This window comes from Etheostoma cragini, chromosome 12, assembly GCF_013103735.1.
Source record: "Etheostoma cragini isolate CJK2018 chromosome 12, CSU_Ecrag_1.0, whole genome shotgun sequence".
Classification (NCBI taxonomy): domain Eukaryota; kingdom Metazoa; phylum Chordata; class Actinopteri; order Perciformes; family Percidae; genus Etheostoma; species Etheostoma cragini.
In genome coordinates this window covers 7,800,936-7,814,385 of record NC_048418.1, presented here as the reverse complement: position 1 = coordinate 7,814,385, position 13,450 = coordinate 7,800,936, and the positions used below count along the sequence as shown (strand labels likewise).

Below are 13,450 nucleotides of genomic sequence, written 5' to 3'. Positions count from 1 at the left end.
AATAAAATAAAATAAATAGTAATAAAAAAAACCCATGAAAAATGAACTTTGGTCTGTGTTGTTTGTCTTTTTTTTTTAGACTGCCTGGTGTCGACATAATGAATCATGTTTTAATAAAAACGGACTTGACTTGAATGGATGTCTTCAATGGATATTTCATAAAGAATGGTAAACCATGTCCCTTCTTTGTAGCCTTAAAGCATTTAACTAGATCTGCTTTAAGCATTGAACTGGATTCAGCTCATCTTACCCAAATGAAACCATTACACACAGAAAGCACCTAGAGTTGACAATTTCACCATTGTGCTTAGGACCAGCTCAGACAGAAACACACACACACACACAAACACACACACACACACACACACACACACACACACACACACACACACACACACACACACACACACACACACACACACATTCATTTCAATTTGATTTTTAGAGCTCACACATTTATAAAGGGATTGTGGAGGAGCAGTTTTTATTCATTAAAAAAAACGACTTTGATCATGCTTATTTAGCACTCAAAAGCATTTTCACTCTGGAATGCGAGCGACTTTAACAACGCCGAGTCTGAGAGGAGGAGCCCTGGCAGGTTGCTCCGCCCCCATAAGGTGCAGGATTGTTACAGGTTCTTGTCCGAGTCTTCCTCCCCGATCCACAGGAAGACCAGGCCCCCCAGCACGACCATGACCCATCTGTCTTGGTATCTATTGAAGAAAAATGCAGGGAGTTTAAGCTGAGTTCAAAAAGCAAATAGATTCAGAAACAGGATAAGTCTGCACAATGTCATTACTCCAAGACATCCTCTGAAGAAGGAGCAAGGGAAACATGCAGCATGTGAGTGTCTGGCAGAAAATATATACAACACAGTTTACATAACACTTTAGTCCCTTTCAACCTGTTTAAGAAAACACTCCTGCCCATGTGAAAAAAATTGTTACGGTTTGCATTTGTTTTGCACTTTTTACTCTACATTTCAATGAAAGCTTTAATTACCTGTTCCTTCACAAAAAAGGTCTGGATGCATTAGATCATCATTAACATAATTAATAATTATCATAGATATTAATTTAATTTTAAATAAATTTATTTTAATGTATCCTTCACAGAATTTTTGCTTTTATTTAAATAGTTTGATATTTTGGGAAATATGCTTATTTGCCTGGAAACCTCACACACACCTGGCAAAGAAGCATGTTTTTTTTTTTTTTACAATTTTCAGTTTTGGTGCAGAATACACAAAACAAGATAAATACATACAATATGTTAATTAGTGAGCTTCAGTGGTGCTGGTAGTCAGATTTCTTTTTACTTTTGGTCACAGCAAGGCCAGCTGTTCCCCACTGATTTGATTCCTCATGCTAAGCTAAGCTAACTGTGTCCTGTCTCCACCTTCACATGCAACATGGTGTTTATCTTCTCATCTAACTCTCAGCTAGAAATTGAATAATAATATAACTCAAAATGTAAAAACTTTCCTTTATTTAAGGAAATGATTTGAAACGTGTTTACCTTACCACTTTTTTTACTTATGTCAAGGTCTCACCTCTTCCGAGAGTGTCTTCACAGGCCTCTCCCGAGAAGCCTGACTTACAGATGCACTTACAGGAGGTACCCATTAGGACAGGGATGCCGTTGTGCCTGCAGGGGGCGCAGCGACAGGGGTCAAACTGCTGCTGATACTCATCCCAGCCTCTCTCTAAGTTGGCCAGTCTCGCACCTACATGGTCAGCCGCTGTGCTGATGCGCACTAGCTCAAAAATTGGCATTTTCTGGGTCATAAGGCAGGAAGGAGAAAGAGAAAAAAAAAAATTTTAAACAACAAAAAAACTTAAGAAGTAGGGATGGAAATCAGCAAAGGCCCCATACAATATTATCATGATACTTATACGATATTGTTGCAATTTTAAACATATTGTAATATTCTGCGATATATATATATATATATATACCTGTATACCTGCATATATATATCTGTTTCCCAACTTCAAATTATACCCCATGAAGCAAAACTTTGTAAACATGTTTTTTGTATAGAACAAAAAAATGTCTCTGGTTTGTTCATCTCACCTCAGTTCCATCAAGTGGACTGAAAAGCATTTAACCATGTTATTCTACAACCCAAAGGTTAAATTCTCTTGTGCAATTTATACAACAAAAGATCAATACTTGGCGTCCGTGTGTCAATACAGTATTGCCACGGAAAATATTGCGATACTATGCAGCACTGATCCCCCCCACAACCCCCCTCCCACCCCACACCCCCACCCCTACTAAAAAGCAGATGACCACACCAGCAAAGGCACAAAAGCAGTGTGTGGTTATAGATTGAGAAGGTACAATTTTGTTTTGTTTTTCTTCTGTTCACAGCATGTTATGTCAAATCGTCTTCCGTTATGTCACCTCATATTCGATGAGTGTTGGGTTGTATTTAAGGGTCGCTCCCCAGTTTTTGTAGGTGTCAGTGTTCCTGATAGCCAACAAGCCACTGCTGCTGTGTGTGACTCCCCCCTTCACTAGAGTATAAATGTCCTCAATCACAGATGAACTAGAGCTCGAGCCTACATTTAAAAAAAGAAAAAAATAATGACTTTTCAGCTCTGACAACACCGTACTGTAACCATCCTTTAATGTCATTTTACAGATAAAGCTTATACACTTAATAGAATTTTATTGACTAACCTTTATCATGCGTTCCTATTTTATCGCAATGCTTGCCACTCACTTTGAGATTTGCTGAGGTAGTTTTTGTCAAGGATTTGCTTAAACCAAAAGAGGCACCAATGCAGCCACCAATTTGTTCACTGTTAATATCTGTGAGAGTTAGGGAAGATAATGAAACAAATGTTACTTTGCATTACACTATCTCTTAGATGACATTGATTATTAACAAACTAAAAAAGCCCACAGTACTTGATTTCGCCATAGATGTTTTGTTGACAACCACAACATATTCAAGGGTTCCTCCCATAATTCCCTCTGTGACATAGTGGGTGCCAAATGTGCGGAAGAAGTGGGAGTAACTCCCAAAGTCGTACTGCTCAGGGAGCTCCATGAGCGAAACGTAGAAATCTTCATGAAGCATCAGCTTGTTACTTCTCATTTTGAAGTGGGCTGTTTTCACTTTGGACCATAGCCTAATGAACCCGAGGTCCTGAGGACAAAAAGGCAAGATTTAAAAAAAAAATTTAAAATGATTTTTCTTGTTTTCAGAGGTAGAACTATTAATTAAAAAAGTTTTTATAAAATGTTCACTTATTACACATCAAATAATGTCCTTTCTTGAGGCCACAAACAGTTGCGGTAACACTTTTTACTGGTGTAAGAAATTTGGGGAGTGGGTATATAAGTTGTACCTATAAGCAGGAGATTGTAAACAGGGGGAGACCCTGTAGGCCTATATGTAAAATCAGAACTTGTTGATTTTAAACTTTTTTTTATTATTACAGAATTAACAAATAAAACACTATACAATGTGTACAATCAGTGAGCTTTACAGGTGCTGGTTAGCAGATGTTTACCATCTGACAGAGCCAGGCTAGCTGGTTCCCTCTGTTTACTGTTTTAATGCTAAGCTAACCTAAGCTGACTAGCTTCTGGAGGTATTGCTTCATATGTAATGGGCAGACATGAGAGTGGTCATCTAATTCTCAGCAAAAGAGCAAACATATTTCCCAAAATAGAAAAAAAAAAAATCAACAAACTCTGACCTCAAACAATAATAATGATATATTTAAAACAAACAAATCTAATTGTGCTTGTCATCATGTAGAACATGTTGAATGTTAACAGTTGATCATACCTGGCTTTTATGCTGGGTTATGTTCTTGAAAAACTCAAATTCACTACTTCCACTCAGTCCCGCTTCCACGTTATAGACCCCAACTGTGACTTCGGCACGGGAAGAACCCATGGTTTTCCTTGCATTCAGTAGGCTCACTGTATCTTCATAGTATTCTTGAGAGCCCTCAGACGTAGCTTGAGCCTGTACAAGGTTAAACTTTATGTAAAAATGTCTTTGTTCAAACAGCCAATTTATTAAGAAATAAATCACAACATTACCACAAAGCGGTAGGTGTGGTAGTTGTAAGGTTTCCTGTAGTTCTTCTCATCTTCATTATAGTGCAGGTTTTCGCAGAAAGCATCATAGATAAATTTCCTCCATTCGCCATTATAGACATATTCACACATTCCTCCAAAGTAACCCGGGTCAAGTACACGATCCACAAAGTCTCCACTCAAGACGTTGTAGCTAGGCAAAGTAGAATCATTCCAATTAGTCATTAGGTGAGGATAATAAAAATCAAATGAGACACATTTAAAATAAGTTATGGTGTGATTTGAATGTCTGTCCAATGTTTAAAGAAATAACTATGCAGCGTACCTGGTAATTCATTTGCATTGCGTTTAAAACCAGCATCAGTGTGATTAAAAACTATGTAAAGTGGATAATAGCAATAACATTAGTAATGAGGTGCAGTATTTACCCCTGAGTGCCACGTTCAGCACCAGGGATTGGCAGTAGAGTGGAACACTTGTCATCTCTCCGGGTGAAGTCTTCACAGCCCTCTTCATCAGAGAAATCATCACAGTCTGACTCTCCATTACAGCGAAGGGACTGGCTGATGCAGCGCCCTGGATAGACAGAGAGACAGATTTACATGTACTGCACATTTGCACACTATCAGACAGAACCATCATCAGCTCAAACAGAATATGTTGTGTGAGCGGTCGTTGATGGGACTTGCCTGTTTCCTTGCAGGTAAAGCTCTCTCCACAGTAATCTGTCACCATACACGGTGTTGTTACTGTTGGACACACCAGCTTCTCCCACAGTGTCCCAGTGCACTCAGTGCCACCAAACTGTGAGGGCTTCACCATGTATCGGAAACGGACCTAAGACAGAGTTAAAAATGAGTTTTCTCTTAAAATCCCTCAGTACTTCCATTCCTGTGCACCATTGTGGAGATATACAGCAGATTCATACAGAAACACTGTAGCAGTAAGCCCTGTGGCATTATGTTTGTAGTGGTGCAGTTAAAATCATATAGCCTTAAATCAATGATTGTTCATTTCTACATTCCATATGAGTAGCTAATATTTGATAGAACCTAAGAGCAGTTACAAAGTATTTCAGTGTTGTCAAACCAAGGCCTACTTTGTTGACCTTATTTAAGCAGAAGTGCTGATTTAGGATAACTTTTGCTACCTTTAGACCTATTGAATATTTCATCCATGTATTGATCTATGCTACCAGACAGATAAGTGTCTGAACCTCCACTGTTTTTTGGGGGGGAGATCTAGTTTTACAATTGCCAGGCAGGGCTGTAGTCAAGTCCACCTTTCTAAAAACCAAAACCAGTCCAAGACCAGGACTACTTGAAACGGAGTCAAGACTGATTCCAAAAAAGTTTGAGTCCAAGTCTTGACCGAGTCCAATAAGAGACAGTCAATACGGAGACAGATAAAAAAAAAATCTTCAAGACCACTTACTTACCTGTTTGTAGTTTATGTCATGTGAGAGACAGTATGTATTCTATTTTATGATGCTAAGTTGCTTTATAATTTGTTATAATGAAAAAGCAAGTGCAGAGTACTATAGGATCAGAGTAGGCCACATTGTTTACCTAAAATATAAAATGGAAATGTTCCCATTCTTTAACTTATTACTTGTCCTGAAGAACTGAAAGTATAAACTGCTTGCTGCCATTGTGTTTGTGGCAAAATGAAAATGATTGACAACTGTTTTTTTTTTTCAAACGACACAGTCTGACATGTACCAGACAACCAATCTCGATGCCTGTTCTAGATGGATTGTGAAGTAAACCAATATGAATGGCTTTGTTTTGAATGAGGAAGTAACTTTAGAAAAAAGCGTTCAGTGCTAGGCTCTGCCGAGACCAACTAGAATATTTGACGAGGTACCATGTTTGAGTCTGAGACAAGACACAAGCCACCCATAATATAAGATGTGATTACAATTTTCATTCAACATCTTTGAATGAATAATTCATGTAATTAAAAAAAATAAAAAATAAAAAAAACATTACCTTTTTGTCTGTGCAAGAGTTACAAGGAGTCCAAGATGACCAGCTCCCCAAATTACAGTTGATGGGTATTGGCTTGTTTACAGATCTGGCCCTCCTCAGCCCAGCCCAACTTGTGCCCAAAAAACATACGTTATCATCTCAGTTTCTCTTCTAATACCCATGGTGCACAGGATAAATTAAATCACTGCTTTCAAGGTTTTATATGTGAATGTAAAAAAGATGTTGAAGCGAGGAATACTGCACCTGCTATCAGCAGTTGTCCATGGCCTCCTGGATGCATCCACAACTGGGTTAAAATTGACAGACAGATGCAGTGTGCATAAAGCCAAGAGTAAATGAACAAATATCTCCATACTGAAAATGATCAGCTTGTACTTCAGATTAAAATGCCATGACAAAACAGCCGTTGTGTGGTGGCTTCTACCACTGCAATGTTGACCAACCACAGTGAATGATTGATCAGGAGTAAACACAGGCTCTTACAACAGCTGGGGAAGTTTTTTTTTTTTTTTAATGATCTATTACCCCCATTTCTACAGACCCACACTCAAATACAGCTAGGACATGTTGTCCCAACAAGCACTTTTAATGTAACTACAGTAAAAGTACTTTGAACACCTCAAACTGAAACAAGTTTGGTTATCTTTATACTCTATCTGCAGTAAGGGAAGCCATTGGTTAAATTATTATTATTATTAGTATTAGTATTTATAAATAATATTCTAATAACCTCAATTATAATACCTTGATAATACCTATACATAAGTGTTTTCCGTCGCTTCTGATTTGTCAATTGAACCGCATGAACGCGCACGGCATCAGGTGACGCGCAGCACGCAGGTGCGTCGCGTGTCCCACGGCGGTGCGTTCAAATTGTTTGTTTTAGCATAAACAGTCTGTTGGATTCTTCTCGATACTTTTATGAACGTAGCCGTCAGCGTCCACATCACCTTAGTTTAGACTGCTTTCCAAATGTACAACCCTGAATGGTGATGAAAAAAACGAGCTACGATGGAAGAGGTAACTTTTAAAGATAAAGAAAGTAATTTTAGCCTGAGGACCTTAAGAGGATAGCAACATTTGGTTAATGTTAGCTTTCCTACCATGCCCTGTGCTAGCTGTTACGTTAGTCCATGTTTAATGCACCGTTTTTTAGACAATTTGTTTCACTTGTTTATCATAAGTGTATGCATAGCAAGGTTATCACAATTCTACATAACGGTGCTGTAGTACATTGAATTGTCACTTCACACAGGTAACAAAACATTCTTATGCACTTCTGATTTTGTATATTCATGTGTTTGAGGATTATTTGCCCAGGTTTTCAGATATATGATATTTGCCTCTACCTCAAAGCTATGGCTGAAAATGTAATTTCTTTTGTAGTGTAAAATTGCAAATAAAATATTAAGCAGCATCACTCCTGAGAAAAGTTGGAAGTTAGTTACCTGCTTTTATTCTGGATGAGACATAATGTCAACAGTTCACCATGTGTTCTGTGGACTAACAAACTCTTTTTGTTATTGATTAGTCTGTCAAATATTGCTTTGGTTCATCAGTTAATTGTTTAGTTTATAGAGTTTCTGAAAACTAAAAATGATCATCACTATTCCCAAAAGTTCAACTATCTTGTTTTGTCCAAGCAAAAGTCTAAACTTTATTCATTTGAGAAGCTAGAAAAAAAGATTTATTTTAGTTTCAAATTTTTTTCTTAAATGACTTCAAAGGATTAATTGATAATCTAAGTTGTAATCAACAAATCAATTAAACAACTAATGATCAAAGCTCTATTTTGTTTCTGGGAAATAGATTTTCAAAGATGAATTGTATTCACTTCCATTATATCGGCATGAATGCAGATATTTCAAAACCTGTGCATAATGGCTGATTGATTTGAGGAAATAAAATCTAATAGCGTTTTTCCTGACAGATATTGTGATTACGATTTGATTTGCAGTTTTTTTTTTTAAGCTACGTGTTGCGCCTTCTTACGAGCCAGTTAAATAAAGCAATATACAATAAACGGAAGATCCACTGAAAATATGACATTTCTGTAAACAAGCTGTGTGATATGTAACACTATTTGAACATGTATCTTATGAAAAAACAGGATATGAATAAAAAATAAAAATTGTTGGTACTATATACCACTTTGGAGTGAGTGAGAAAATGCTTTTTGTAACTTTGGTAAACCAACCCTTAAATTATATTGTGTTGGGTTTGGGGCCCTAAACTAAACATCAAGTGTCTGTGAAAGTAAAAGCATTTCTATTTGATGATTATTCATTTTTTCCCCTTCTCTTTTTAATGGAGGGACTGAGCAACTTCAAAGCCCTGAGGGCCAAGTTTCAGGAAGAAGCCCTCTTGGCTCAATCAAAAACCACTCGACCAGCTGTTGCAGAGAAACCCAGACACCTTCCACGTCCCGGAGGGCACTACAGCTCTGGGGTCAACAGTATTAATATTGCTGGAGAAAACAAGACCCCAGCGGTCTCCCGGCTCATCTTCAGAGATGGGCAGCGGACATTTGGTGGCACTCGACCAATTTCCTTTCCACCACAACTTCAACAGACTTGTCCCTCATCGCAGCTGCCTAATAATAGAGACGGCACAACAAGGCAGTCCCTCAAAGAAAGACACATGCCTCTGGTGCTTCCAATCCTGCTTGTAAAAGAGCAAAAGACAGAACCGCCAGCCAAAAATGAGCACAAACTGGAGCCAGGGAAAGATGTCCTGCCACAAACTAAAATCAAGAAGAAAGGTTTGCTGCTTCCTTTCAAGTCAGCCAAGGCATCAAAGGTCAAGGCAGAAAATGGAGAGGAGCCTACGTACGCTGATTTGACCAACAGACCTTGCAGTGCTCCCGGTGCGTTGCCTGCTGTGGAAAACCAAACCACAGAAGAAGGGGCTTCGCTCCAAAGTGACCAATCAACCGCTGAGCTCCCCCTCTCCAGCCCAGATATCCCAACCACCCCTCCTTCTGCAGAGACGAGTGTTGACTCCGACAACATAATCATTAGCACCTTGGAGAGGGCCAGGAAGAAGTTTTCACGCAGGCAGATGTTGATCTGTGCCAAACCTAAGAACTTGCATTCCCCCGACTACGTCTCAAGAGACAAGGCGTTTCCTTTACCGCCAAAAAACCTTGTTGAACCTGAACTACCTGTACCCCCACCAGTCTTTCTTCCGCACATGGCTTATCTATCGGCCCGGCCTTTCTTCAAAGTCAACCACTCTGCACGCAGTAAGTTGTACAGTATAATTCAGCGATAAACAATTTTTGTCCATGTTAGACACCCTTATCTTCTTATACTGTTTATTTGATTAGATTTCTAAAGAATTTGCGATATTGTATTTCCCAATGGTTAGAGTCTACGTTGGATAAGCCGTTGGGCAGAGATAACGCTCTTCCCTCTGTCAGGACTGGTAAATCTCTTCCACCCTGTGCTCCGCAAAAGAAGCATTTACCTGACTTGAGGTCACTGGGTCCATTGCCACCAAAGCCCCCCAGACCTCCATTGGTAGATCTCAGCTGTTACAACCGACACACAGTTAACGGTATGTTAACTTGTTGTTGTATTTTTCAATTCCCATAACTTTTGGGCTACGCACTGAATATTATGAAAGCAAAAAGTTGTATTTATACTTGGACATTTACTGTGTATTGTACTGCAGTTTACATCATATCTATTTGTGGTAAGGTTGAACGTCTGTTCTGATTCTGTGCTGGTTTTGGTTTCTTATTGTAGAGATGTCACCAGGTCTTGGCACCTGCGGAGAGCCAGAGGCTGAGCACCCACTCACCGCCAACCCTGTACTAGATGCCCCAGAGTTTCCAGACTTTGAGAATTCAGAGATGAAAACAGCCGAGTGTGAAGCTGTTGACATTTGTGCGTTAGAACTGGAGGCCTTAGACTTTGTCAACATTGACCTTCCTGTACCAGATGACTGCGGGGCCGCCGATGTTGAGGATCCCCAACCTGACTTGGCAGTGTGCGATCCGGTAGAGCCCTATATAAGCACCAGCCTCCAGGATCTGAACCTTGGCAATCAGAACTTAATACCCCTCGATCCAGCCAGCTTCCATGAACCAATAAACGGTTCGGAGTTCCCAGAGCCTGCTGTATGTGAGCAGTGGTCTCAGGGTGAGGAGGTGAGCGTAGATCCTCTTTCTAGTACTCAAGCTGATGAGATTGACCTGGGAGAGACTGAGTCTCACTCTGCTACACAGGAAACTGACAATGGTGACCACGCATCATTGAATGATGGGATTCAACCACATTCCAAGTGAGTTTTGTAGTACCTGCAATCCCACTTTTTTTCACATTTCCTGTTCGTAATTTTTTTTTATATTTTTGCCCCCTGTAGTGTATCGCAACAGGACAGTTACTTTGAGTCGTGCAATAATGTGTATGAGGATGTCGAGAACATCAACAAATTCATCTTGGCCCAGAACTCGTGGAAACGAAAAGATTGTCTGAAGAGTAAGAATATTTACTTAATACAGTTTTTCTTTTTGATATTCGATCTGTTGCAGATATTTGTTAGGGTCCCTATTAAACTTCCTTTAAATCATTTTTACAGATCCATATGCTGACAACCACCCTATGGTAACTCATTTCTTTTTTAAATTAAATGTAATTGAGTGTATAAGTGCAATAAGAGAACTGTTAAGTTTACGGTCAGACATAAATCTGTGGTAAATGAAATGTGTCATCTGTTTATTTGGAGGAGGAGACGGTTCTTAACATGTGGCCGCAGAATCCATGGTATGTCTTTTTTTTTTTCCTCAAACATACAAGTCCTTTCATTGACATTGTTTTCTGCCAGACGAAAGGCAGCAATTGATTTTTCTCTCACTGTGGTAATCAAACTGCAGGGGCATGGTATCAGAACACGGTCATTCGGCCCATAATCATGTCCACAGGTATGTTAGACAGCTCCCCTCTCATACAGCAGGCCAACATTTCACATTGAAAACAGCTTTTGTTATTTCTTGTTCAGTTTTGTTTTTAATTGCATATGCTTCACTTATATTTCAGGTGGTAGACATAATCTGTATTTTATTTTGTTGCCACTGAACAGTCTGAAAGAACACCAAAGCCCCAACGCTGCCTGCCATAAAGAACAGAAGAAGAAGGAAAAGCATCGACTGGAGAAGCAGAGAAAGGAGCAAAAAGAAAGGGAGAAGAAGGAAAATGAAATGAAAAAGAAATTCAAAGTAAGTCACACAATCACAATTACTCGATAGTTAACCTTTTTATTTAGTCTTGAAGAGCAGTTTTTTTTTCCTCATCTGCTTTTAAATGGCTTGTACAAATTAAAATTGCTTGCGAACGTTACACATATTGCGTGCTAGTGAATGTCTTACTTGTATGTCTAGTATCACAATGACGGTCAGTGAAAAGCGGTAAACTATGCACTGCTGAACTGCTCTGAAATCAGTCCAAACTACAGCATCTCAGTACTGAAAATGTGACACTCAAGGTGAGCGGGGAAGAGGAGCCCATGTACCACGCCAAGGTTATGGTGGCTAGCAAGGTTCGCAAGAATGACCTGCCAGTAAAGAGCGGGGACACCGTCGGCATCATTCGCACCACCAGCTGCCCCAAAGGCAAATGGTTGGCCCGAGACGCCAACAACAAGTGTGAGTTTGGACACGTTTTCATGTAAGCCCAAGAATGGAAATCAGGATATGAGATGTAACAATGCTTTGGTGCTGATATGAGGTTGTTTGACAAGATTTGACCCAAACTAAGAGTACCTAAGCATGTCTTGACCGCGCCTAAATTTCGGACTACAATCGGGCTAAGAATAACCTCTGATCACATAGAAGTAATGGGAATTATGGGAAGTATTTTCTTTTAACACGTTTACACCACAGTTTCTCAGCGTGTCCAGTAACTACCTCATCCTGGGTATTGCAGACGGCTATATTTCAGTGATGAATGTCGAACTAAATATCAAAGAGATGCTGGAACTTGGTAAAAAGGCCCAAGCAGCTGGACGCGGTGGCAACATGGAGGGGGACACCGTCAGCATTGGAAGCAGGTACTTGGTCTGTGTCCTACATACTAAAGTAAAACTTTGTTTGGTACAGATCCTCGCAAAATAATGCCACTTCAATCATAATTATTTTCTTTTTCTTCTATGAGTAAAACAAAATTGAGTATTCCCTCCAATATCATGAATCATATCGCAATATCAGTCAAAATAAGCGCAATTAGATATTTTACTAATATCATGCAGCCCTAGTGTTGGTGTGTGTGTGTGTGTGTAATGGTTCTTAATGCTTTTCTTTGTTTTGCAGATCTTCTAGCCACCCTGTACTAACAAGCAGTTGTGAGTATAATTAGCCTCTGCATTAAAAACCTAGCTTACTATTGATATACGGGTTGTAGTGTCACCTCTAACCCTAATTTTTGCTAAGACCTACAGTTAACTGGTTGAGATAATGAATGGACTTGTTGACTGACAGAACAGTTGCAGAGTTTGGCAACCAGCTGAAAGACCCACACGTCCACATGCCTGGCCTGAATATCTTTACTAGTTGTCATCTGCTTGACAGCCATGTGTTTTATGATTGTGTAAGAATTCCATGTAAGCTTTGGGTTTCAGTTGCTACCCTGCAAAACATCTACCGCCACCATGCTCAGTGTGCTTTATCAAACTTATCTGTTTTTCCACAGTCACGGATGACAGTGAGGAGTGGGCATGTGAAGATGAGACCCTCTCACCCCCCATTGAAAGCCAGTAAGTACTGTCCTTGATTGTGGCTTAAACTTGGTTTTGATAGAAACCTTTCACCACATGATAGTACATTTAAGTAATTCCCCCTGAAAGAGATGACGGAATGTATATGGCACACCGTAATTATCTTTTTTTTTTTCTCTCTCTCTTTATTCTGTATAGTAGCGTTCCCCATCAGACTGCTTCACTCCCCGAGATGTGTGAGTACACTTTTCATCCCGTCCTTTTGGAAGTATTGGATCAGCCCCTACTGGTTAGAAAGGGGAATGCAAACTCTGCCTGTAGTTGTTTTCTATTATGCATTACATGGCAGACTGTAACTTGCCTTTTAAATGTGCATTTTTACCATGGCGCTTCCTTACTCCCTCCGTCCACTGGCATACTGTCTTTGCATATCTCACCCTCATCCATCCATCCCTCACCTTCCCACCCACCTCTGCCCTTCACGTGTTCGCTTTGACAGCCCGTGGCTATGTCAGCGCCCAGCACACTCTAAACGATGCCAACCTGGAAGACCTACACACGCAGTAAGTCCCAAACCTTGGCACGTTTTCATTGCTTACCCAAATGTACATAAGTCTTTCTGCATCCACCTCTCGTGTGTGTGTGTGTGTGTGTGTGTGTGTGTGTGTGTGTGTGTGTGT

The 13,450-nt window shown here is 39.8% G+C and overlaps 2 protein-coding genes across 6 annotated transcripts in view; one reads left to right on the top strand and one right to left on the bottom strand.

Moving 5' to 3' along the window:
• Nucleotides 1–487: 487 nt before the first annotated feature.
• On the bottom strand, nt 488–6,532 carry c8a (complement component 8, alpha polypeptide). Its single transcript, XM_034887959.1, has 11 exons — nt 6,300–6,532; nt 6,057–6,165; nt 4,755–4,902; nt 4,494–4,641; nt 4,069–4,258; nt 3,809–3,991; nt 2,920–3,160; nt 2,689–2,820; nt 2,410–2,567; nt 1,553–1,778; nt 488–713 (listed from the first exon to the last, which is right to left on the bottom strand). Exons 1-11 carry the CDS (start codon nt 6,407–6,409, stop codon nt 562–564), a joined length of 1,797 nt encoding a protein of 598 aa, XP_034743850.1. The 5' UTR covers nt 6,410–6,532; the 3' UTR covers nt 488–561.
• Nucleotides 6,533–6,864: 332 nt separating this feature from the next.
• si:ch211-188c16.1 (uncharacterized protein LOC562677 homolog) overlaps nt 6,865–13,450 on the top strand; it is an 8,122-nt gene continuing 1,536 nt past the window's right edge. For 2 of the 5 annotated variants that reach the window (XR_004658785.1, XM_034887953.1), the window contains exons 1-15: nt 6,865–7,076; nt 8,370–9,300; nt 9,426–9,614; nt 9,806–10,343; nt 10,425–10,540; nt 10,641–10,666; nt 10,785–10,825; nt 10,936–10,983; nt 11,142–11,277; nt 11,544–11,703; nt 11,984–12,107; nt 12,367–12,398; nt 12,746–12,809; nt 12,969–13,006; nt 13,270–13,333. Coding sequence is in view for 2 of the 5 variants with exons in the window: in XM_034887953.1 (XP_034743844.1) it covers nt 7,068–7,076; nt 8,370–9,300; nt 9,426–9,614; nt 9,806–10,343; nt 10,425–10,540; nt 10,641–10,666; nt 10,785–10,825; nt 10,936–10,983; nt 11,142–11,277; nt 11,544–11,703; nt 11,984–12,107; nt 12,367–12,398; nt 12,746–12,809; nt 12,969–13,006; nt 13,270–13,333 (2,516 nt within the window). In the remaining 3 variants the exon portion in view is untranslated. The remainder of the gene's footprint in view (nt 7,077–8,369; nt 9,301–9,425; nt 9,615–9,805; nt 10,344–10,424; nt 10,541–10,640; nt 10,667–10,784; nt 10,826–10,935; nt 10,984–11,141; nt 11,278–11,543; nt 11,704–11,983; nt 12,108–12,366; nt 12,399–12,745; nt 12,810–12,968; nt 13,007–13,269; nt 13,334–13,450) is intronic. The other 3 variants (XR_004658786.1, XR_004658787.1, XM_034887954.1) reach the window with 3 other exon arrangements.

Coding starts and splice junctions, on each gene's coding strand:
- c8a (XM_034887959.1), bottom strand. CDS start 6,409: ATGGAGATATTTGTTCATTTACTCTTGGCTTTATGCACACTGCATCTG. Junction 2,568..2,688: donor AATAGGAACGCATGATAAAG/GTTAGTCAATAA, acceptor TTTTAAATGTAG/GCTCGAGCTCTAGTTCATCT. Junction 1,779..2,409: donor CAACACTCATCGAATATGAG/GTGACATAACGG, acceptor CTTATGACCCAG/AAAATGCCAATTTTTGAGCT.